Here is a 23,109-nt window from a genome sequence, read left to right on the forward strand (position 1 = left end):
GCCCCCGCCCCTCTGCGGGGCCATTCCAGCTTCTGGGGACTACGTGGCCAAACCTGGAGACAAGGTGGCTGCCCGGGTGAAGGCCGTGGATGGGGATGAGCAGTGGATCCTGGCCGAGGTGGTCAGTTACAGCCACGCCACCAACAAGTGAGTGGTCCCCCAGCCCCATGGGCTGTTCTCCCGTCACCACAGCCGCATGGGCTACACTCTTACCCATCTGCAGGCTGGGAGAAAAGCTACACCCCTGGGTGCCTGTGGGGACCAGGGGACTGCTTCCCCTCCCTGCCCTCCTCTCCCTTCCTCACGACTCCCCGACTTGGACTGTGACCCTGACCCTTTCTGCATCCAGCCCTTTCCTTTCGTCCACCCACAGGTATGAGGTAGACGACATTGACGAAGAAGGCAAAGAGTGAGTGTGCTGGTGGGGGGTGGGGGGGCCGTGGAAGCCGGGGGGGCAGCCAACCTGCGGGGATGGGGCCCCCACCTGACCTCAGCCCCACCCCCAGGAGACACACCCTGAGCCGCCGCCGGATCATCCCACTACCCCAGTGGAAGGCCAACCCGGAGACAGACCCCGAAGCTTTATTCCAGAAGGAGCAGCTTGTGCTGGCCCTGTATCCCCAGACCACCTGCTTCTACCGCGCCCTGATCCACACGCCCCCACAACGGGTAAGGCAGCCCCCACAGGAGAGGCTGTCCCTAACATCAGGGCCAGGTGGCCACATGGCTCCTGGAGTCACCTTCCTACCTCCTTCCCCTCTTGTCCTCATCTCACAGCCTCTCTGAGCTCAGAGGGCCCTGTAAGTTGCTCTCTGTCTTCTTAGTCTTCCCTCCAGCCCTGCCCTCTGGGGCAACACTGGCGCACCCTCCTCTTCCTGAGTTTCAGAGCCTTAGCGAGCCCCGAGCTGAATGGACACGACGCGTACACTAGTCTAACCTTGCTTTTGCATTGAGATAAGAAGCTCCATGCCCAGGGCCTGTCTTGGAGCCCTTAACTCCAGCCCCACTGCCTTTTCTTTGGCTGAACCGCTTTCCCTCATGCTCTTAACCACACTGCTGATGCCCTGGTCACCTGAGGACAGTTTAAAGGCTATTCCTGCCTCTTCCTCCGGGATCCTTGCTGTTGCCCTCTAGGTTGTCCTTGATCCCTTTAACCCAGGCTCCCTGGTCCACACCCTCCAGTTACGGCCCACCCATGTAGGTGGTGGTCTCCTTGCTCTTCATCCCTTACCCTTGGCCTTTTGTTGCTGAGGAAAGAGTTCTGTAGTAACAGGGACTGCGTTCACACATCTCCACTTCCTGAGTGACTATGAGGACAGGCGTGTCTGGGGGCCACGAGCCAGAGGTTCCTGTCACTAGCTTAGTGGTGGTGCTGTGGGGCGGGGGGCTCGCCTGGAGCTCTCTGACCAGTCCCTCCTGTCTGCCTCTGCTGCAGCCCCAGGATGACTATTCCGTCCTGTTTGAAGACACCTCCTATGCAGACGGTTACTCCCCTCCCCTCAATGTAGCCCAGCGGTACGTGGTGGCTTGTAAGGAGCCCAAGAAAAAGTGAAGTGGCCTAGTAGACTCGCAATCAGCTGACACCCTCAAAGGGGGACGCACAAGATTTTGTGATCAAATAAATATTCTTCCTCCTTGTCCATGTCTCCTGGGTTTTGCTTTTCCAGACCCTTCTCTCCCTCCCCACTAGGGCGAGCTAGAGGCCACCAGGGGAGATGGCCTCATTGGGTCCCAGTGGGCATCTACCCTTCTAGCTCAGGTTTGTTCTTTGCTCCCAACAGAGGCTCTCTGTTTAACACACATCAGATTTTATTTCTGAAGCCATGGCTGGGCTTGTTTCATATGCCTCCAGAGGACCACTCACAGCTCCCAGCGGAAGCGGAGCTTGCAGCCCGCCATCTTCTTAGCATAGTGGGCTTCAAAGAGCTCATTCTGGGCCACAGTGAAGGTGGATTTCCAATCACCAGTGATGCCTGGGGAGAGATGGCAGGAAGGAGGTCCCGGCTGCAGAGGTGGCCCCGAATGGCCGAAGGGCAGCTCCATTTGAGGCTCCCCCACTTCCCAAATGCCCACACCCGCCCCCTGGGGCGGCTCTCACCTTTCCTCATGAAGGCAGAGATGCTGTGGTCCATGACTGCAGTGGGTATGGTGCTGTAGTTGGTCATGGGGTTCTTCTTCATCTCTTTGAAAGATGTGCGCTGGACAATGTGATCCACAGTCTCCTCAGGCAGGGAGCGCCCTATAAACTCCAGGATCTTCTGAATCTCCCTTTTGGGGTCCTGGAGCAGTGGAGAGGCTCTTCAGGGAGGTTTGGATTACTTGCTGAGCAGAAAAGGGAGGCGCCTTTCTAACCCTGAGGGGATCTGGCCATTTCTGCCTAGAGACCTCAGGCCCTGTTCCTTGACTGTGGTCCTCTTTTCCAGGGGCAGGTGTGACTGCCTTCTACCCTGTGATCCTTGATCACAGAGGTCTGGTTCCTTTTGGCTGAGAGGAGGGACAGTCCCCTTTCATAATGGTGGTCCCAGGAGAAGCACTGGCAGTACAGAGCAGATGAATGTCTGCACGTGTTGCTGACTCAGGCGTTAGGACATAAAGGGCTGCACAGGGCGCTGCCGCAGAGGGGGCACTCCTACTCTTCAGTCCTGGGCAGGGGATCCAGGAGGGCTGGTCTGTGGGCTGCCATAGGGGAGGGTGCTGAGTGGGCCTCAGCAGGCTCTGTGAGGTTCCTGCCTTCCTAAGTGTGACATGGAGGGAAATGGGAGCTGGTGGTCTCACCTCCTTTATGTCCTCGTAGAAGAGGTAGAGAACAGGGTGGGTGTGACTCAGCTCCCACCACTCCTGCACGTGCTGGTACCAGGACCCGTAGCACACTGGAGACAGGGCAGATGGTCGGGACACAGAGGTTGGCATAAATTTTAGCTGGTGCTCCTTGACTCCACACACACACACACACACACCGCTCCCCCCGCCAACCCTCCAGAGTCAGCCTCACCTTCCCCGGCCATGAACTTCTCCAGGAAGCTGTCCCAGGTGCCAGGGTCAGGGTGCACCTTGGCCATGCGATAGAAGTGGTAATAGGAGACGGCCACATCCTTGGCGTTGCGGGCGATGTAGATCACCTGGAGGGGCAAGTGATCCCCCAACCCCAGCGTCGTCACCACATGGCACACCAGGCACTAGGTGTCCCCCCTTTATGGCCTCCTTGCCAGGGAGGTTCTCTCAGTTTGGCCAAAGGAGAAGCAGGTAGAGGCTGACTCGCCTGCAGCCCTGGGGTGCAGGCAAGATCCAGCTGGGACCTGAACCCTGCTCTGATGCTAAACTCTGGGCTGAACTCTGGGTTCCTGAAACTGTTATTTTATACTAATCTAATCCCCTCAACACCACTCTGTCTGGATTTGGAACAAGGCATGCCGGGTTCCCACCAGCCCCTCCTCCACAGGCCTGTGAGCACCCAGACTGCACAGAGGAGTCTCATTTTCACCAGATACCTGACCCCACTAGAGCATCAGGCAGATGCCCCTCACCCCATCCTTCTTAAGATGAGACCAGGCTGGAGGAAGTGAGACCTTCCCAGAAGGCAGGGCCAAAGCTGGGATGGCCCTAGAAGCCTCCTCTGGCTCCCTCTGCCATTCACCTTGACTTTCTGATCCAGCAGGGTCTTCGGAAGCAGGGCCAGAGGCAAGTGTGTCTTGAGGAGCCGTGGGGCTGGTGTATCTTTCAGAAGCTCAACACCTAAGCCGTAGGTAGGGCAAGATCCGTGAGCTGGAGCCCCAATCAAACCTCCCTCCATTCTGCTTGCCCCCAGCACCCTGCCACACACCTGTGGGAACCCCAGGGGCGCTGAACTCAAGGAAGGGCACCCGCAAGAAGACAGGGGCTCTCTGACACTTCTCCAGGTCACCCTCCTGGTAGATCAGGTCCAGGATCTCGCTTACCCAGGTGGTGCCTGGCGGGTGGGAACGGATGGGGGATGAGCAGGGCTGAGGCCACGCCCCTCCCAGCCCAAGGTGGGGACTGCAGCCCAATGGAGGCCTGGGTATCCCCATCACTTACCCGACTTGGGGTAGGTGCTGATGAGCAAGTCATCAGGCCAGGCTTCAAAGCTCTCCAGTGGCCCCAGGGCCTCTGCAAAGTACTTGATGAGAGGGATGCCCTTCACATACTTTGCTGGAGGGCGGGAGGTATCCTGGATCAGTTCCATGCTATCTTCTCAGGGGCGCCGGGGTGTGGCCTCCTTCCTTGAACAATATGTCAATGGTGCCAGCTGTTGAATTCTTGCTTTGAAGTAAAGAACCCAAGGCTGAAGGAGCCTGAGCCACTTGCCTGCGCTCACAGAGCTAGCTCACAGTGTGGTGGGGCAGGGATTCAAAGCCAGATCCTGTGTTCCTGCAGTGGATCACAACTCAGGGTGCATTTTCATTTGCCTGCAGAGCTTTTAAATCAATTAAATCACTCTCTGGAGATGGGACCCTGATAGCAGTTTTTTGGAAGCTCTCCAGGGGATTTCAATGTGCACTTGAGAAAACCTCTAGGGCCTGCCTGTCTGAACTTCTGGCCAGCTGCTTTGTCTTCTCCCTTCTGCGATAGGCCTAATCCTGATGGGCTCCTCCCTCTCGTTTCCCCCTTGAGCTCCCCTGGGGCCTCACATATGGAAAACTCCCAAAGGCCAGTTGGGCCTGAGATCCAGCTTGCCCAACCAGCCCCTCCCAGTTGGAGAAAAACACAGCCAATTGAGCAACTGTGTCACAGTTTTGCAGATGAGTGAGCAAAACTGATGACTCAGCGGAGAATAGGAAGTGCAAGGAGGAGAGAGATTCAAGCCAGCCTGGAGACTGAGTTGAGCACTTCTAGGGGAAAGGGTACTCATTCCAGTGTTCTTGCCTGGAGAATCCCAGGGACGGGGGAGCCTGGTGGGCTGCCGTCTATGGGGTCGCACAGAGTCAGACACGACCGAAGCGACTTAGCAGCAGCAGCAGGGGAAAGGGCAGATCGTGAGAAGTGGGAGTGGAGAGATCAAGTGACAGGACCGGAGCCAGAGCCAGCAGCAGCGAGAGGTGAGCGGGATCCAGCCCTGCTGCCCCCCAGCCTCGCTCTCACCTGATCTCCCTGGATCTTGGCCTTGTGACCCTGCCTGTGTCTGCGTGGGGCTTAGAACAGGCACGGTATGGTGAGTGCAGGACCGCTCTCTGAGCTGCAAGCTTTGTAGTTCCCAAGTGGGAGGGGCCTGGCGCCAGCACTGGGACTTGGCTGTCCTCCAGGAAGGAGAGGGTTACGTCTGGGGTGGGAGGACCCTCCTCAGCTGGAACCCAGCTTAGCCCGGCCTGAAAACCCAAGATGTGCGTTACTGTGTAGAAAACAAAAGGCTGAAACTAGACACAATGGTGCAATAGTTTTTCGGGGGTTTTTTTTTGGTGTTTTGAGCTGGAATCCTGGCTCCTAACCTGCCCTCTAGACTCCTCCTCTGTTGAGAGGGCCAAGAGACAGCTTTTTCTAATGTGCCTTGTCTAGAAAGGGCAGGGGAGAAGAGGTGAAACGGGGCACTCACGGTTCTGCCGGCTCCAGGCCAGGTTTGAAGATGCCAAGAGTTCAGGTGGAAGGCAGCCCGCAGGCCCCCAGCAGCCTGAACATTCCGGGAACTTCTGGCTCTGACCACAGGGCAAGTCCAGAGTCCAGAGGGATGTACGTGGGCAGGGTGACGGGGTTTGGGGTGGAGCCACGCAAGGCAGGCTCTTTTTGAGGCAGCGTAGGATAGGAAAGAGCCAGAATGCTTGCGTCAACCCTGGGAGTTATTTGACTTCTCCACGTGCCCCTGCTCCACATGTCCCTGCTCCACGACTCCCATGGAGGGAGCTCCAAGGACAGCGTGGAGCCTCATTTATGGTTGGTAAAACAACGGCCCCCAGAAGGTGCTTTTCTTTCTCTGGGTTTGAACGAGGCTCCGCAGACAGAGACAAGAAGTTGGGGCTTCGAGAGGCACAGGACCTTGTTGGGGGAGAGCACCCTCCTCTCCTCCTCGGCCTTTGTTCTTACTCTTTGGATTAAAGTCCAGAGTCTTCCCTGTTGGCTCAGACAGTAAAGAACCCACCTGCAATGCAGGAGAACCAGGTTCAATCCCTGGGTCGGAAAGATCCCCTGGAGAAGGAAATGGCAACCCACTCCAGTATTCTTGCCTGGGAAAACTGATGGACAGAGGAGCCTGGCGGTCTACAGTCCATGGGGTTGCAAGAGTCAGACACAACTTAGCGACTAAACCACCAGCACCACCAGAGTCAAGCTGGGCACTGGAGCTGAGTGGGCTCTGCATCCAGGGTGTGAGTCTCCTAACCCCTCAAAGGACAGTGTGACTTCAGAGGTTGGGCCATGCTGCGGCCAGCAGCCCCTCCCCGCTCCCCTGTCCTCTTCAGGCCCCAGTTACCAGCAGGGTCTCTGCTTCCTACCCATGCTCCCCACGCCCAGAAAACACCAGCAGGTACCCTGAACTCAGACTTTTTATTGTATTCAAGTAAAAACTGGCCAGAGCCACAAAGGGTGGCAAAGAAAAGGAGTGGGTGGAGGTTGAGAATGCTGGGAATCAGGTCTTGAGCATGTCAGTCCAGTGCTCCTGTGGAGACAAGAGGGTTGGTGAAAGGCAGCCCAGGAGACAGGGTGGGGTAGAGAGGCTGGGGTCCAAGCCACTTCTCACCTCTTCTAATTCTGAGTCCTCCTCGTCCTCCTCAGTGCCCATCCGGCACAGCCAGATCAGGTCTCCCCACAGCAGTGAGTTCTTACAGCTACCAGGGGGTATGGTTGATAGGAAACAGAGTCAGGATCACAAGCCTCCTCCAGGCCAGGACCTGGGTGCCAAGAGAAGGCCTTGGCTACCCCCAGGCCTGGACTTGGGCAACTGGGCACCCCCTTCCCACCTTCCTGGAGTTAAACCAGCCTGGAGCAGGGATGTGGGACTCACCCAGGGCATGCGCCCTCTAGAGGCAGGAGCTGCCCTGGTTCCTCCTGCAGGAACTCCTCTGCCAGGCAGATCACATGGGCCCTTAGGGAGCAGCCAGGGTGCGGGCAACATAGGGGGCTCTCTTCATCCTGCAAGAGGTGGCAGGCAGGTAAGAGAACGGGGAGTAATCATGTAGCTAACAACGGACCACACACTGTTCCAAGGGCTTTACATAAAAACCTTATAAGGCACGTGCTACTGTTATTTGCATTTATGGAAAAGAATCCACCTGCAATGCAGGAGACCTGGGTTTGATCCCTGGGTTGGGAAGATCCCCTGGAGGAGGACATGGCAGCCCACTCCAGTAGGCTCGCCTGGAGAATCCCCATGGACGGAGGAGCCTGGCGGGCTACAGTCCATAGGGTTGCAAAGAGTCGGACATGCTGAGCAACTAAACACAGCACATAGATAAGGAAACTGAGGCACCGAGAGGCTAAAATACTGGTCCACAGGGACTAAGCTGGCCAGTTTTCTCTGAGGGCTAGCAGTGATTATGTAACAGCATGGCTAGGGCAGCCAGACCTAGAGCTCCTTACAGGTTGAGAGATCTCAGATAGGTCACTTAATCCTTGAATGGCAAGAACTCAACTTACACTTACTGAGAGCTCAGTAGAAGCCAGACACATCATCTCAGTTAATTTATTAAATATTTATTGGCCACTTGCTCTGCACCAGACCCTGTTCTACAGTAGTGAAAAGGAACTAAATGCCCCTGTGGAGTTTAATATGGGGGTGGGGGTGGAAAGACTGATAATAAGGTAAATAAAATATACAATATGTCAGACAATAACAGGCTTTAAAGGAAGCCAAGGAGATGTACAAGAAAGAGAGGCAATTTTAGATGGAGAGCCAAGGAAAAGCTGACCGGAGGAGAGATGGCATTTTCTTAAGATGGAGGGTCTAGGGAAGAATCTTCCAGTCCAAGGGAAAGGTCAAAGGCCCTGAGGAGGCCTTGGCATTGAGGAATAGCCGCAAGCACTATTCCCATTGTAGAGATGGGAGCAGGACTTCCCTGGTGGTCCAGTAGTTAAGAACCCGCCTGCTAGGGCAGGGGACACAGGTTCGATCGTTCGTCTGGAAAATCCCACATGCCTGGGGAGCCCGAGCTTGTGCTCCACAAGAGAAGCCATGCCAATGAGAAGCCCGGGCGGCAAGTAGAGAGTAACCCCCGCTCTGAGCAACTAGAGAAAGCCCATTGACAGAAAAGAAGACCGAGCGCAGACAAAAGCAAAAAAAAAAAAAAAGGATAGAGATGGGGGTAGAGTGGCCAAAAGGTGTCAGTGGACGGCCCTGTCCCTTGATCCTAAGTCCTCTGAATCCTAAACTGCCCTGACCCATCTTACCTGGAGCGCACGTGCGCACAGGGTGCAGCGGACGTCGACGTCTTGCTGCGGCTCGAATCCCATATCGTCGGAAGGACCTGCTTGGCTTCTCGGGGGTGGGGCCCGGGGTGGCGGCGGCCCGAAGGCCAGTGGCATGTGAGGTGGCGGCGGCGGGCAGAGGTCCTGGCGGAAGTCAGCGCGCAGCCAGCGCAGGGTGAGCGGAAGGCGCACCCAGGGCGGCGCGCGCAGCATGTGCGCCAGGACGCGCAGGTGGAATGCGAAGGTGGCCTCTCCCCGCAGGCGCCGACCCACGTGCGTCAAGCGGCGCGAGGCCTGTGGGTGTTGCCAGGCCCACTCGAACTGCAGGCGAGGGGGTACAGAGCTTCAGGACCAGCTGAGGAAGGGGTCCGCGGGGGGAAAGGGGTCGCCTGGGGAAGGGAGTCGCCCCGGGGAAGGGGGCTGCCCGGGGAGGGCCCTGAGCCCTAGCCCTGATCCTCCCGCTGCCCCCAACTCCTTTTTACCCTAAGGGCGGCCACTGCAGAAGGGAAGCCGTGTACGATGAGCACCATCTCCCTAGGGAAGAGAAGGAGGGCGCGCGACCCGTGAGCCCCCTGCCCCACTCCGTGTCAAACCGAATCCCCTGGCCTACCGGAGAGTGGAGTCACATCGGCTTCACCCCTAGCTCACGAGGCCCTACTCCCTTCGTGAAGATATAGCCAGCCCCTCGCACCTGCTAACCTCAGGCCCCACCTCTAGTCACAGGTGCTTAACAGCCCTCTTCAGTTCCTCTCCCTTCCAGGCTTTCTCTATTCTAACCCAGTCTTGTTCACCAAACTCCCTGTCACTGACCAAACCTAGATCAGTCCCCTTCCCACCCAATCCCGTCTTCTGAGACCCAGGCCCAAACAGGGCTCCTCCTCCGCGGCGATAGGCCCGCCCCCGTTACTCCCGCCCCCGGCCCTGCCCCCTCGCGGGCCCCGCCCACTGCCACAGGCCTGGCTCCGCCCCTTTCAGCCGGCCTCTCCCTCACCGGCCCCCGCCTTCTCCTTGAAGTCCTCCTCCAGACAGTGACCCGCCTTCTCTTACCACGGCCCGCGCCCACTGGTCCGCCAGGCCCCGCCTTTTTTGCGGCCCCCGTTGTGCTGCTGCACTCGACGCGCAGGGTTGACGGTGAACCCCACGTAGACGCGGCCCCTGTGCCGAGGGTTCAGACAGTAGAGCAGGTAGACGCCGAAGAAGCATCCGGGGCCCATCGCCAATTTGGGGGTCGATTGTTGTGGCCTGTGACCCGGGGAGGGCTGGCCTGCCAGGGCCACAAGATGCTTGTTTCAGAAAAAGCGCTTGGGAGCTATCCCGAGGTACCCTAGAAGTCACAGCAATGCAAACTCGTGCACCCTCTCCTAGTTGGAGCTAGGGTGTCCAAACCAGCGCACAGAACCCGGGTTGCTGTTCAGGCGGCGGGTACCGATTAGAGTCTGCTGGAGCCTCATGCTGACTCTGACAGGAGCGGAAACCGAAGGCAGTTGGAAAACTGGGCTTGGGATAGGGCGGAAGTGCTGAGTTTACGGACGTCTTAGTAAGGGCGGAAGTAGGTGCCTCAGCGGAAGTGGCGCCAGTAAGGGCGGAAGCAGTGTGGCTGGGGTCAGAACTGGGGTCCCATCCCCGGTGGGCTTCCACCCTCCCTGGGCTGCCACAATGGAACTCAGTGCCGAGTACCTCCGGGAGAAGCTGCAGCGGGACCTGGAAGCGGAGCACGTGGTGAGTTGAGCGGCCTGAGCTCGTCCAACGAGGGGAACAGGGCTCCTGGGGGGCGGACTTGGCACCATCCACGCCATTCTGCCCCATAGGAAGTGGAGGACACGACTCCCAACCGTTGCGCGTCCAGCTTCCGAGTCCTCGTGGTGTCGGCCAAATTCGAGGGGAAGCCGCTGCTTCAGAGACACCGGTGAGATTCCGGGAACACCTTCTTCAGCGCGGCCCCAGCTCTGGGACCACATACCGGGCCGCTTCCTGAAACCTTAACTCTCACTCCCATCCATGCGGCCCAACCACAGACCACCACCCCAGGGATCCCGCCTTCGTGGCCCCAGCATCAAATATTGAGACTTAAGCCCTCTACCTCTCTTGTTCCCAGGTCCCGGGGACTACAACCTGGGGGACCCCTCCAGTCTCCCGGCAGACCCTAGCTTCAGGGACTGCGACCCAGGCCCCAGCCTGCCCATTTCTAACCCCATCTCTCTCCCAGGCTTGTGAACACTTGCCTAGCAGAAGAGCTCCTGCACATTCACGCTTTTGAGCAGAAAACCCTGACCCCAGAGCAGTGGGCCCGTGAGCAGCAGAAATAAGGGACCCGGACCTGCACACGCATTAAATTATGTATCAGGGCCAGCTTCTGTGTCAGTGTGTTGTGTGTATGGGAGGTGTGCAGAGGCTGGGTCTAGGGCCTGGCTTCTCCCTGCCCTCCACTCTCCATTGTTTTACTTTGGACAAGTCCCTCTCCACACATAGGCCTGTGTCCCTACTTATAAAGTGAAACGTCTGTCTTTAAAGTCCCTTCCGGCGTGGGCCTTCGTGGACTCCTTGGATACTTCCAATACTCACCCAACCCCCCATTCTTTGACCATTTCTGGGCATTCTGTTCAGTCCTCTTTCAAAATACACAGATGAGAAAGTGCCCAAGGTTTCAGGACCCTGGGAAACTTGCAAACCTCTCCTTCCTCCCAGTATATCACTCCAATGTCAAAGCATAATAGAGGATTCCACACGTCCCCTACAAGTCCTCCACAGCCTCAGGAACCTGGTCCCCTAGCAGGGCCTTCCCAGCGCCTGGAATGCTGGTGTTTTCTGGCCCCTGGAGAAGGTCCAGTGACCCTTTGGTCCTGGGCTTGATGTGGCCACAGCTGCCCCCAGGGTGAGGTTTTTCTGGGATGGAGAGGTGGGCTGGGCATAGGGGTAGGGTTACAGCAGGAAAGTAAGGTCACCAGAGCCACACAATTGGGGCAGGTGATGCCCTGGTGTCAACACGGGTGACAGGGTTGCCTAGGCCTTACACAGACAAGGTCTCCACGACCCAAGAGGAATAGCAAGTGTCCTAATTGGGGCCAGGGCTCTTTGGGGGAGAGAAATTGTGGGTTTCAACCATCCCACCCACCCTGTTCCTCTGTTTTCAAGGCCAGTTTCTTGGCCCCTAAATTACTGTCACACACACACCCCCCCCACCACCACCTCTCTCTCTTGTTTCTCTAGCTCCTCGGAGCTAGGAGTCATGGTGAGTAGGGGCTAACCTTTCTGAGTTCCAGGGATCCTTTCCTGAACTTTTTTTTTTTCAGTTTCCCTGGACCAGGAGAACTGATAACTACTCGCAAGTCTGCTTCACTGGGAGAGCCCAACATCGCATTGTGTGTGTGTGTGTGGGTAGGGTGGGGGTGGGGAGGTTAGGCTCAGGCTCCAGCTCCAGATGCTCTGCTTCTCTCTATGCCACACCCCTGATTGGGTCCACCCCCCGTGTTCACAGAGCTGTGGCAGAATCCCTACCCTTTCTATAGATGAGCAATGGAGGCCTGGAGAAAAGGGACTTGCCCAGGGTCACATGGCTTACATAGAGACTGAGGCTCAAGTGGGCAGACAGGGACATTTGTATGGCAAGCCCAAGGGGAGTAGAGGTTCACATGGGACATTTCCTCCTTGCTGGTCCCTGCACGGATGAACGAAGCCCTGCTGTGGCCAGGACACCCATCGTCAATAACCCTGTGTCCCAGCTCAGGGGGTCACCTGCTAAGTTGGCCATCAAAAACCGACTTCCAACCCCCCTTCCCCCAAGCCCCTCTCCACTCCTTGCCAATACAGGTCCCTCTTATAGAGGCCAGGCCCAGGCAGAAGCCACCGACAAGGCTCAAGTGGCAGCCGCACGGTGCAGGAAAGGCTCTGAACTGGACGGAAGACTGTGTCATAACTCAGGATCTGCCCTCTCCTGCTCTGCCCCTCAGTTTCCTCACTTGTAAACTAAGGTCGGGCCCACTATTTTGGGCCTAAGCTTCCTCCCTACAAAGAACCCCTTATTTTGATCCCTTGGGCCTACAGCTTGACAGCTGTCATGTAAGCGCTGGTTGCTTCATTTCCCCAAGCAGCAGGGTCAGGACAGCTGATGCTGTGGTTGACTAGCAAAGGCAGACTGGGGGGTAAACATGAGAATGACTGAGGCGCCATCCAGGCTAGAGCCCTGAGCAGCTCAGACCTACCGGCTGGAAAGCAGAGCAGGCTCCCCACCCGTGTCAGCACAGGGTGGCTCCCCCCTGCCCCCCAAAGGCCTGTTCCTATCTGCGGAGGGCGGGGGTTCCCAGGCCCCGGGATCTGCTGCCTGATGATCTGGGATGGAGCTGATGTAGTAATAATAGAAATAAAGTGCACACTAAATGGAACGCACTTGAGTCATGCCTGAACCATCCCCCAGCCCACCCCCACCCCCCTGATCTATGGAAAAATTGTCTTCCATGAAACCAGTCCCTGGAGCCAAAAATCTCAGGGACCACTGGTCTAGGGTCATCTAGAGGCATCTCTCCAGCCCCTTGCCAGGGGTCAGGCTCATCAAGGCTATGGAGAGGGAAGCACAAGGCAGGTCAGTTCAGCATACCCAGCATCCCCTTGACTAGTCATCAGAGTCTGCGAGGTACCAGAAAATAAAGCCATTTTATTATTATTTTTTTATCCGCCATTGTGGCCTGAGGAGTGGGAATGGAAGGGAGGGAGGCGAGGCTGTCGGCCCCAGCCGATGGTCCTCTACTTGGCCTGGACTGTCTCCTCCAGCCTATCCAAGCGCTTCTGCAGCTCCTGCACCGTGGCCTGGAGCTTTCTCATCTCCTCCTCCAGCCGGGATATGGCATCCTGGGGAACCCCAGGCAGCATTAGCCCCAGCCCCTCCTGGGCCACTAGGCCGCCTCCCATGAGCCCCCAGGGCTTGGACCCCTTTGCCTCATCCAGAGAACTGCAGGCCTATAAGCCTGGAACCTGTTTCCTGAGGCCTCAGGATTATCCACTCCCAGCCCCAAAAGGATCCCCAATATTGTGTATGTGGCTGCCCCCAAACGCCAGCCTCTTTCCACTGGGTCAGTGACCACATCAGTAGCCCCTGCCCTACCCCACCTTCCTGCCCTGGTTCCCAGGCTCCCATCTGCCTCTCACCGAGCTGGGAGCACCACTGGCCTCAGGTGTCGTCCTCTTGCGCCCAGTGTCCAGGCCCCGGTTGACCCTCAGTTCCCGGCTCTTGGGGGGCACGTAGCCATCTTTGAGGGAGATGAGGAGGGGCCCAGCATCCCGACCCCCCAGCCACTCCTCAGCCGTGAGGGCAGCATCAGGCCCTGCAGTGGGCGGGTACAGGTCTTCCTGGAACAGGTCCGACTGTGGGGCAAGGCCAGGACTGGTTAAGAGAGTGCTCAGGCCACCCACCACCCGACCACTCTGAGAGCCTGAGGGGGGACCTGGGAGCATCACCTTTCTAGGCACCGTCATGGCAATGGGTTCACACTTCCGCTCGTGCAGCTTGTAGAATCTGTGGAAACGGGAAGGTGAGCAGTGCCCACAGCATGGCTGGGACTAAAGGTCAGCATGGGGGTCAGCGCTGCTCAAGGAGTGCACTCAGGTCAGGGGCAGGGGCAGTCACCTGGCAATCTCACACTTGTTCACCTCCAGACCACGTTTGGGCATGTAGCCCATTCCACGCTGGGACTCCTTGGAACTGAACATAGAGAGATAGTGCAGGAACGGGGCCTCAGAGGTGATCTCGAAGTACCGGATAGAGCTGTCCCCCTGCAGGCAGTAGGTGCATGGGAGGGTCAACACCAGCAGATGCCTCCAGCTGTGGTCCTTTCTAAGTCCCCCTGCCCACCTCACTCCCCTGACCCCCTGCCCAGCGGGGTCACCTTGCCACAGAGGTAGACGATGTTGGTGTCAGGGTCAAAGAAGGGCAGCAGGACACCACTGCTCGTGTCCAGTTCCTGCAGAGACAGTGGCTCCTCCAGGTGCTTCTGTAGAGATGGGCAGGAGACAACCATGAGCCGGGCCATGTCAGGACTCCACCACTGGAGGAGTGGGGCCCGGGGCTGAGAGGCCAACCAGCGGAAACCCCCATCTCATGGTGGGTAAACAGGCCCTGCCCTTCCAGCCAGGCACGTGGCGGGGCAGAGGGTACTAAACCTGGTCCGTGCCCAGTACTCACCGTGTCCCACAGTGCCACCTGCCGCTCGCTCATGCGGCTGAAGCCTGTGGTCAGGATCTTTCCATCGGATACAAACACGGCACGCACGGGCCGGGTCCCCTCATGGGGACGGTCTTTCTCCTGGAAGGAAAGGGAGGGGACCAGTCAGGCATCCGCACACACCCTCTAAGGGCCAGGCCCCAGCTGGGAGTTGGAGAGGGCAGCATCTAAGGGAGCCTCATCAGGGGTGGGGGGTGGGGGGGATTAAGCTCCTAGGGTCAAAGGTCAAGGCAACTCACAGCTACTATGGTGCCTTTTCGGGGCTCAATGATGCGGACTCGCTTGTCACGGCAGGAGGTACAGATGAGGGCGCCATCTCGGCTCCAGTCCACGCTGTAGATGGTGTCCGGGTGCACGTCGGAGCCCAGCGTCAGCACGGCCACCCCCGTGCCCACGTCCCACACCAGGATCACATTGTCGCAACCTGGGTGATGTCCCCAGTGTCAGAAGCCAGGAGCCTCCCCCCTCACTATCAGGTAGCCAGCCCTCCCCGCATCTCCCCCTTGGCACCTGCGCTGAGCAGCACGTTCTGGGCCGTGGGGTGCCAGGCCACAATGCCCACGCGCTTGGTGTGGCCCTCCAGGGTGACGACAGGCTCCCGCAGGGGCAGCGTCAGGCCCCCATCGGGGATCTCCCACACCTGCAGAGAAGAGGCGAGCGAGCGAGTCTTGGTGGCACCCAACATCAGCTCTAGTGCCTGAGCCCCCTCCTGGCCCCTGGGTGCCCCCTACACTCACCATGACGGAGCAGTCCTCGGAGCCACTGGCAATGACGTTATCATTGTGTGGGCACCAGGCGATGTCCAGCACCGGGGCCGTGTGGCCACAGACCATAGGCACATTCTTGTCTACACGGCCAGTCTGGAGGACACAGCGGGGCTTCTGAGGGAGGTGCTCTGGCCCTCTAAACCCAATCCCACCTCCCCACGCCCCTTCAGAGAGGCACAGAGGGGAAAGTTGTGGGGTCCCTGGGAGGCAGAGAGGGGCCTAGGGTGGGAGCATTTGGGGCTCCTCCCCAGTCCCAGAGCTGTCTGGGCAACTCAGAGGGCTGGCCACAGGTAGCGCAGGATGGACATGCGGGCTTGGTCCTGCCCCTCTGTCAGACCCTGGCCAAGCTCCTGCCAGCTCCATCTCAGCTTCTTATCCATGTCCTGGGGCCTGGTACCCCCACCCTCACCACCACCCCAGATTCTTCCATGGCACGACAGGCCAGGGTCCCCAGCGTGAGACAGGCTGAGGGTGTGGTTATATCAGGGCTGGGGCTCCCCAGGGAAGCGTGTGTGAATGATTGGCCTGTGGGAACAGGTCCCCACGAAAGGACAAGGATGGGGAAGTCTGTTATAACGGGTTTAAAATGGCTGCTTCCGGGGACGGCTGCTACAGCAGGGTTTCCTGTGTGAAGCGCGGGCCCAGCTCTTACTCCGACAACCACTTCCTCTTCTCTATGTTTCCATCGGGCCTTTTAAGGTAACAACTGAGGGCCCATCTCCCCTTCCTGTCTCACCCCCCAAGAGCACGGGAGTGTGCTGGGGCGGGGGGGTCCGCAGACAGCAGGGAGGGCAGGATTTGAGGGAGACCAGGGTTGGGGCCGGGGAGAGGGTCTCTTACCTCATCCCTGCCTGTGAGCTGGGAGCCACTGAGCTCGCTGGGTTCCCAGGGGCTCAGGGAGGTCCCTCCAAACCCTAAGAGCACTGCTGGGCCCGCCCAGACCCCATCCCAGGCGTCTCTCTGTGCAGGAGAAAGCTCCATGCTGAGACTTGGGAGGGCTAATCCTGGGTCTGCAGGACTTGCTATTTGGCACTTCCCGTGTCACCCCCTACCCTGAGCTTCAGCTCCATCCGAGCGCTGCATGGAGGCGCTGCAGGAAGCGTAAGGTTCATGTGGCTCAACCCGGTTTTGCAGAGGACAGCACTGCGGCCCGGGATGGCTGGGTGACAGTCACCTCATCGGGGCCGCCAGGGAGCCACTAGTGACCTGAGGCCCCCTTAGGAGAAGGACCTGTCCCCAGGGCTCCAGGGGCTCACCTTGCCCAGGGGCAGCACCAGGAAGGCCCCTCCCCCACTGGCCTCACAGATCAGGGCCACGAATTTGGGGTTGACAGCACAGAAGCCACTATCCCAGGTGTTCTGTGAGACGCGCACATCCTCATAGCACTGGTCAGCCTTGGCCGGCTGTCCAAACACGTGGCGGAACTTGCTGGAACGGACCACCTGCCGGCTCATCCTGGTGAAAGAGGGATGAAAAGCTTTTCTCACCTCAGGTCAACCCTGACCTTCCAGTGGCCCCCATCTCTCCCAGGACACCCACCCCTCAGTCTGGCGGTCATGGTCTCAGCTAACTTCCCTGCTGCTCTCCTCTGTCACTGACATCCGGCTACCCTTATACATGCCTTGCCCACCCCTCCTCATCCCTGGCTGACCTGCAAGGCCCACCGTCTCAACCCATCCCAGGCCTGGCTTCCGCACCCTCGGCCTCCACAGCAGAGCCTGGGGTGAGGGGTAGCACCTAGTGCCAACTTGACCACGGACTGGCTGACAGACACAGGGCCCATCCTCTCTGACGGGCCACCCTCCGGGGCCTCAGGACAACAGCTTGGAGGGTGCACTCAGCCTCAGTGTCCAGACCTCACACCCACATGAGGAGCCGCCTAAAAGGCAGGGGCCCTCCCCACCTCTAGGCCCAGGCTGGACACATGGAGTGAAATGGCATGTGGGTTAGCCTGGGAGGCATGTCCCTCGTGGCCGGAGGGCCTCCCCCGCGGGTCTCGGCACCAGAAGCAGGCAGATGGCTGGGGTCCCAGCATCTCCTCCTTCTCACACCTCATCTTCTTGCCCCAACTTAAGCAGGTGCCCTTAAGTGCCTTCTCCACCCCACTGAAGCCATCCACAGGAAGGAAGCAGCCGGTGCTCACTTCTCGGAGGTGTAGCGAGAACGATTTTCCTCCACGGCTGGGTGGACAGCGAGCAGAGCCAAGGGACCTGCCTCTGGCTCTCCAGGCTCCAGGCCCCATGCTGGGGCCCCAAAGCATCTCCTGCCAGCCTGGTGTGGGGGTCCCACGGCCTCTCCTCCACTGCCTCCCTCGTGCCTAGCCCTTCTCCCTTAGAGCTCCCGCCACCCTCACCCACCCTGGGACTGGAGGAGGCTTGTGGATCCACCTGTCCAGAAAGCGGATGAGGCGCCTGTGAGAGGAGCTGGCTGGGGGCAGGGGACCCGTCCAGGAGGGAAGCCGGGGTCTGGGAACAGGGGAGCCCCAAATTGGAGGCTGGGAGACAGGAAGCCATCGCCCCACCCTGCCTCCTCCCCCACCGCAGGTACCAGGCCCCGGAAACCACGGAAAGGGGAACTTGGCCTTTTCTTGTTTTGCTCTCAACCCCTTCCTGTCTCCAAGCTCAGGGCAGCTACTGGGCTCACCCCACCCTGCCCCTCACCGCCACCCCAAAGACTCCGTTCTGGGGAGAGGCCGGCCGGCGGGTGTCCTGACCCCCGGGCTCCCCCACCTCCATCTTGGCTGCGTGGTCCCTCACCCTCGCCCCCTCACGGAGCTCTGGGACACACGGGTGGACCCTCCCACGCGCACCCACACGCTCAGGCGAGTCCCTCCACGCGGGGCGTGGACGGGCCCCGTCCCCACCTCAGAGCCAGCGGCTCTGACAGTCTGTCCACCCCCACGGCCGGCTTCTGCCAAGCTCTCGCCTGCCCCACAGGTGGCCCAGGGCAGCGATGCCGAGCCCGGGTCGCCGGGCTCCAGCCTTACCTGCGGCTGAGAGATGAGCGACCCCCCAGACGGAGGAGGGCGAGGAGGAGGAGGAGGAAGGAGCCGGCGGAGCCTGAGACCGTCCGCGGAGGATGCTCTTGTCAAGACAATGAATGAGAAGCGGCGGCGCCCGCCTCCTCAGGGGTGGCAGCGCCCCTTTGGGCGGAGCTCTTAAAGGGGAGAGCCCTTCCCTCCGCCGAGGCGCCGCCTCGCCCACCAGCCCGCAGCCTCCCCTCCCTTCCCGCCGCGGCGCTCAGCGCCTCAGCTGCCAATTCCAAACCAAAACAGATGCTGCTGGCCAGTCGCTGAGAATCTAATCTGCACTTTTTTAATGTCAAATATGCAAAAATAGCCTGTTCCTTCTTCCCTTCTCCAGCCCACCCCCAGCCTACTCGCCATCCTTTCCCTGGCATTCATAAAATGGCCCATCAGTTCCCTCAAAGTGAGTCTTAGTATAGCCCCCATCCTTAGCAAAGGCTGTGTTACCATCTCTCTACCCCACCTCCAGTCAGGGAACAAGTGGTGGGGGGCAGCAAAGAGGAGGGGGAACGTTGTGTCCACCTGCACCCTGGAGACCTGGGGTCTATTCAGGCCCCTACATGTACAAATGGGTGGCCTTGGGAGGGTCACTTAACCTCTCTGGGTGTGTCTTCACCTAGAAGCACCCCACCCTGCCTGCCTCCCAGGGGCAAATGACATAATTTGGTGTTATAGAGGTGAAAGAGTCAGAGTTTCTGCTCCAAAGAGCTCTCAGCCCACTGGAAGGACAGGCACAAATAACAGCTCCAAGAACTAAGCAGAGGCTGGAGCCTGGGCTTGAGACTCAAGAGGAAGGGGTTCATTCCCATCCTTTGGTTCAGAGACTGTGTCATGGAGGTTGCCATGTGAAGGTTCAAGAAAGGCCACTCCAGAATCAGATGCTTTATGGATTTGACTCTCGGATGTCACACCTCCTGAGTGATCTTGGGCGGATTCCCTATCCTCCTTCAGCAGCCTCAGTTTCTCCATCTGAAACAGTGTCTGACTCACCTCATGACGTTATGAGAACAGAAAGCCTTCTGCACCTCATCCAAAGTGTAGCAAGTGCTTAATAATACTATCTGGCATGTAGGAAAAGTGAGCCCACACAGAGGACTGCAGATGCAAGATACGAGCAGACATATTCTAGACATCATTTGAGTAACTGGTCAAGCTGTGCCTGAATCCCTTAACCTTAAATAGGTTCCCTTTCCCAATTAAGTCAATGCATTTGAGTTGGACTTCTGGCATTTACACCCGAAAGAGTTCTGACTGGTACACCTGCCAGGAAGGAGACAGGACCACAGGCCCTTCTAAGGTGCAAGATACCCATAGTAAAGAGGGACTGAAGTGCTGAACTCAGAATATCCAACCCTGTTAGCAAGGCCCGAAAGATCTCCTCTGGTCTGTCCTGCCCTAAAGGGTCTGTAGAACATGATGCAGTCAGCCCAGAGAACCTTTGCTCCGTGGTTTTCGGGATGCCTCAGCGATGCTTTCTCACCTGTAAAAGGTGCACAGCACTGCTCACTTACCCTAGAGTATGTACCCATCACCCAGGTTCAATAATTACCATCAATCAGGACTCTCTGGTGGACGAGTAAGGTTAAGAATCTGCCTTGTAATGCAGGGGACAATGGTTTGATCCCTGGTCCGGGAAGATTCCATATGCTGCAGGGCAACTAAGCCCATGCACCATGACTACAGAAGTCTGAGCACCTGAGAGGCTGTGCTTCACAAGAGAAGTCACTGCAGTGAGAAGCATGTGCAACTAGAAAGTAGCCCCAGCTCGCTGCAACAAGGGAAAGCCTTCGGGCAGCAACGAAATCTCAGCACAGCCAGAAATAAAATATATAATAAATAAAAATTTAACAGACGTCCCTGATGGTCCAGTGGTTAAGGCTCTCTGCTTCCAATGCAGGGTGCACGGGTTTGATCCCTGGTCGGGGGACTAGGATCCCATATGCTGTCTGGTGCAGCCAAAAAATAAAAATTAAAAAATAAAATAATCTTTAAAAATAAAAATAAAGGTCTTAAAAATTTTTTTAAACAAAAAAACCCAGTTACCCAATTACCATCAACTGGGAAGCAACAGTTAGAACTGGACATGGAACAACAGACTGGTCCCAAATCAGGAAAGGAGTACATCAAGGCTGTATATTGTCACCCTGCTTATTTAATTTATATGCAGAGTACATCATGAGAAACGCTGGGCTGGAAGAAGCACAAGCTGGAATCAAGATTGCCAGGAGAAATATCAATAACCTCAGATATGCAGATGACACCACCCTTATGGCAGAAAGTGAAGAGGAACTAAAGAGCCTCTTGATGAAAGTGGAGCCTCTTGATGAAAGAGGACAGTGAAAAAGTTGGCTTAAAGCTCAACATTCAGAAAACTAAGATTATGGCATCTGGTCCCATCACTTCATGGCAAATAGACGGGCTAACAGTGGAAATAGTGGCAGACTTTACTTTTTTCGGCTCCAAAATCACTGCAGATGGTGACTGCAGCCAAGCAATTAAAAGACACTTACTCCTTGGAAGGAAACTTATGACCAACCTAGACAGCATATTAAAAAGCAGAGACAATACTTTGCCAACAAAGGTCTGTCTAGTCAAGGCTATGGTTTTTCCAGTGGTCATATATGGATGTGAGAGTTGGACTGTGAAGAAAGCTGAGCGCCAAAGAATTGATGCTTTTGAACTGCGGTATTGGAGAAGACTCTTGAGAGTCCCTTGGACAGCAAGGAGATCCAACCAGTCCATCCTAAAGGAAATCAGTCCTGAGTGTTCATTGAAAGGACTGATGTTGAAGCTGAAACTCCAATACTTTGGCCACCTGATGTGAAGAATTGACTCACTGGAAAAGACCCTGATGCTGGGAAAGATTGAAGGTGGGAGGAGAAAGGGATGAGAGAGGATGAGATGGTTGCGTGGCATCACCGACTCAATGGACATGAGTTTGGGTGAACTCTGGGAGTTGGTGATGGACAGGGAGGCCTGGCGTGCTGTAGTCCATGGGGTCGCAAAGAGTCGGACACGACTGAGCGACTGAACTGAACTGGGACTTAGCTGGTGGTTCAGTGGTTAAGAAGTCACCTTCCAATTCAAAAGACATGGGTTAGATTCCTGGTCAGGGAACTAAGATTCCACATCACGGGGCAACTAAGCCTGCATATCACAACTACTGAGCCCATTTGCCACAACTAGAGAGAAGCCCTTGCTCTGCAATGAAAGATCCCATGTGCTGCAACTAAGATCCGAGGCAGCCAAAAATAAGCAAATATTAAAAAGAACCAAGAAACAGTTACCAACATACAACCAATACTGGTTCCATCTTCCACATTATTTTCTTGGAATCTATTAAATCCCAGACAGAATAGCACTTCAACTTAAGTACTACTGTATTTATTTTTAACAGATAAAGACTTTTCAACTCAGAGTTTTTAATAAAATTGCATTAACTTTACAGATTGATTTGAGAAGGATATTAAGACTTCCACCCATGAATGTAGTGTATTTTTCCATATATTTATGTCTTTTATATCCTTTAATATAATTTTATAATTTTCTCTGTAAAGTATATCATTAGATTTCTCCTCACAGGTGTTATTATATTTTTGTGGCTATTTTGAGTGGATTCTTCTCATTTGAGTTGTAACCTTATTTTATTTCCTTTTATTTAAAAAATATGTATTTATTTCATTTATTTGGCTGTGCCAGGTCTTACTAATACTTGCAGCACATGGGAATATCAGTCTTCATTTCAGCTTTTAGTTGCCACCTACGGAATCTTTAGCTGTGGCATGTGGGATCTAGTTCCCTGACCATGGATGGAACCCAGGTACTGGGAGTACAGAGTCTTAATCACTACAGCATTACTTAAAAACTAAAATAAACTTTATTTCCATACAATAAAATTCATCTTTATTTCCATACAATATAACACACTCAGTTTAAGTACAATACATGGATCAATTAGTTTTGACAAATGTATATACCTATGTAATTACCAGGCTTCCCCAGTTGCTCAGCAGTAAAGAATCTGCCTGCAATACAGGAGATGCAGGTTCAATCCCTGGGTCGGGAAGATCCCCTGGAAGATGGCATGGCAACCCACTCCAGTATTCTTGCCTGAAGAATCCCATGGACAGAGGAGCCTGGAAGGCTGCAGTCCTCTGGGTTGTAGGGAGTTGGACACAACTGGAACGACTTAGCAAGCACACGCATGTAACTACCACCATAATCGAGATATGATTTTTCCATCATTCCCAAAAGTTCACACCCTTCTACAATCAGTTCCCACCCTCAGACCCCAGCAACCATTGATCTACTTTCTGTCAGTATAGACTAGCTTTGCCTGTTCTAGAATGTTCCATACAGATGAAATCATACAGTATGGGTCTGGCTTTTTTCATTCATTTCATGAGAAACCTGTATGCAGATCAAGAAGCAACAGTTAGAACCCTGAATGGAACAACTGATTGATTGAGGATTGAGAAAGGAGTAAGACAGGGCTGTCTGCTGTCACTCTGTTTAATTTATATGCTAAAAACATCACGAGAAATGATGAGGTACAAGCTGGAATCAAGATAGGCCCAACAAACATCAACAACCTCAGATATGCAGATGGTACCACTCTAATGGCAGAAAGCAAGGCAGAACTAAAGAACCTCTTGAAGAGGGTGAAGGAGGAGAGTGCAAAATCCAGCTTAAAACGAAACATTAAAAAAACTAAGATCATGGCATCCAGCCCCATTACTTCACGGCAAATAGAAGGGGAA

At 56.1% G+C, this 23,109-nt stretch overlaps 5 protein-coding genes across 12 annotated transcripts in view; 2 read left to right on the forward strand and 3 right to left on the reverse strand.

The window, feature by feature from the left end:
• Positions 1-1,638, forward strand: part of SGF29 (SAGA complex associated factor 29) — a 40,806-nt gene extending 39,168 nt beyond the window's left edge. For all 3 annotated transcript variants that reach the window (XM_070779878.1, XM_070779880.1, XM_070779881.1), the window contains exons 7-10: positions 1-147; positions 374-409; positions 507-669; positions 1,436-1,638. In XM_070779878.1, coding sequence (XP_070635979.1) covers positions 1-147; positions 374-409; positions 507-669; positions 1,436-1,552 — 463 coding nt within the window. In that variant the 3' untranslated portion in view covers positions 1,553-1,638. The remainder of the gene's footprint in view (positions 148-373; positions 410-506; positions 670-1,435) is intronic.
• Positions 1,639-1,791: 153 nt separating this feature from the next.
• Positions 1,792-5,320, reverse strand: LOC109578376 (sulfotransferase 1A1). Of its 3 annotated transcripts, none has more exons than XM_019987492.2 (8): positions 5,098-5,320; positions 4,054-4,238; positions 3,821-3,946; positions 3,635-3,732; positions 2,993-3,119; positions 2,776-2,870; positions 2,099-2,279; positions 1,792-1,973 (listed from the first exon to the last, which is right to left on the reverse strand). In XM_019987492.2, the coding sequence occupies exons 2-8, from the start codon at positions 4,199-4,201 to the stop codon at positions 1,861-1,863; spliced, it is 888 nt and encodes a 295-aa protein (XP_019843051.2). In that variant the 5' UTR covers positions 4,202-4,238; positions 5,098-5,320; the 3' UTR covers positions 1,792-1,860. The 3 variants fall into 3 exon arrangements, with proteins under 3 accessions (XP_019843051.2, XP_019843052.2, XP_019843055.2); XM_019987493.2 differs by having other exon boundaries at positions 4,054-4,234; positions 5,098-5,316; XM_019987496.2 differs by lacking the exon at positions 3,821-3,946.
• On the reverse strand, positions 5,208-9,592 carry SLX1A (SLX1 homolog A, structure-specific endonuclease subunit). Of its 3 annotated transcripts, none has more exons than XM_070779882.1 (6): positions 9,394-9,592; positions 8,829-8,880; positions 8,329-8,667; positions 6,947-7,074; positions 6,683-6,770; positions 5,208-5,344 (listed from the first exon to the last, which is right to left on the reverse strand). In XM_070779882.1, exons 1-6 carry the CDS (start codon positions 9,558-9,560, stop codon positions 5,342-5,344), a joined length of 777 nt encoding a protein of 258 aa, XP_070635983.1. In that variant the 5' UTR covers positions 9,561-9,592; the 3' UTR covers positions 5,208-5,341. The 3 variants fall into 3 exon arrangements, with proteins under 3 accessions (XP_070635983.1, XP_019843056.1, XP_070635984.1); XM_019987497.2 differs by lacking the exon at positions 5,208-5,344 and adding an exon at positions 6,476-6,601; XM_070779883.1 differs by lacking the exon at positions 5,208-5,344 and having other exon boundaries at positions 6,698-6,833.
• A 267-nt stretch (positions 9,593-9,859) lies between these two features.
• Positions 9,860-12,725, forward strand: BOLA2B (bolA family member 2B). Of its 2 annotated transcripts, none has more exons than XM_019987498.2 (3): positions 9,860-10,065; positions 10,155-10,252; positions 11,637-12,725. In XM_019987498.2, exons 1-3 carry the CDS (start codon positions 10,003-10,005, stop codon positions 11,743-11,745), a joined length of 270 nt encoding a protein of 89 aa, XP_019843057.2. In that variant the 5' UTR covers positions 9,860-10,002; the 3' UTR covers positions 11,746-12,725. The 2 variants fall into 2 exon arrangements, with proteins under 2 accessions (XP_019843057.2, XP_019843058.1); XM_019987499.2 differs by lacking the exon at positions 11,637-12,725 and adding an exon at positions 10,553-10,695.
• A 249-nt stretch (positions 12,726-12,974) lies between these two features.
• Positions 12,975-18,468, reverse strand: CORO1A (coronin 1A). The gene is made up of 11 exons (XM_019987488.2): positions 18,311-18,468; positions 16,581-16,779; positions 15,295-15,417; positions 15,068-15,197; positions 14,797-14,981; positions 14,519-14,638; positions 14,223-14,327; positions 13,964-14,109; positions 13,795-13,852; positions 13,486-13,701; positions 12,975-13,188 (listed from the first exon to the last, which is right to left on the reverse strand). Exons 2-11 carry the CDS (start codon positions 16,776-16,778, stop codon positions 13,084-13,086), a joined length of 1,386 nt encoding a protein of 461 aa, XP_019843047.2. The 5' UTR covers position 16,779; positions 18,311-18,468; the 3' UTR covers positions 12,975-13,083.
• Positions 18,469-23,109: the final 4,641 nt, after the last annotated feature.

The sequence above is a fragment of the Bos indicus genome, chromosome 25 (genome assembly GCF_029378745.1).
Source record: "Bos indicus isolate NIAB-ARS_2022 breed Sahiwal x Tharparkar chromosome 25, NIAB-ARS_B.indTharparkar_mat_pri_1.0, whole genome shotgun sequence".
Lineage (NCBI taxonomy): Eukaryota > Metazoa > Chordata > Mammalia > Artiodactyla > Bovidae > Bos > Bos indicus.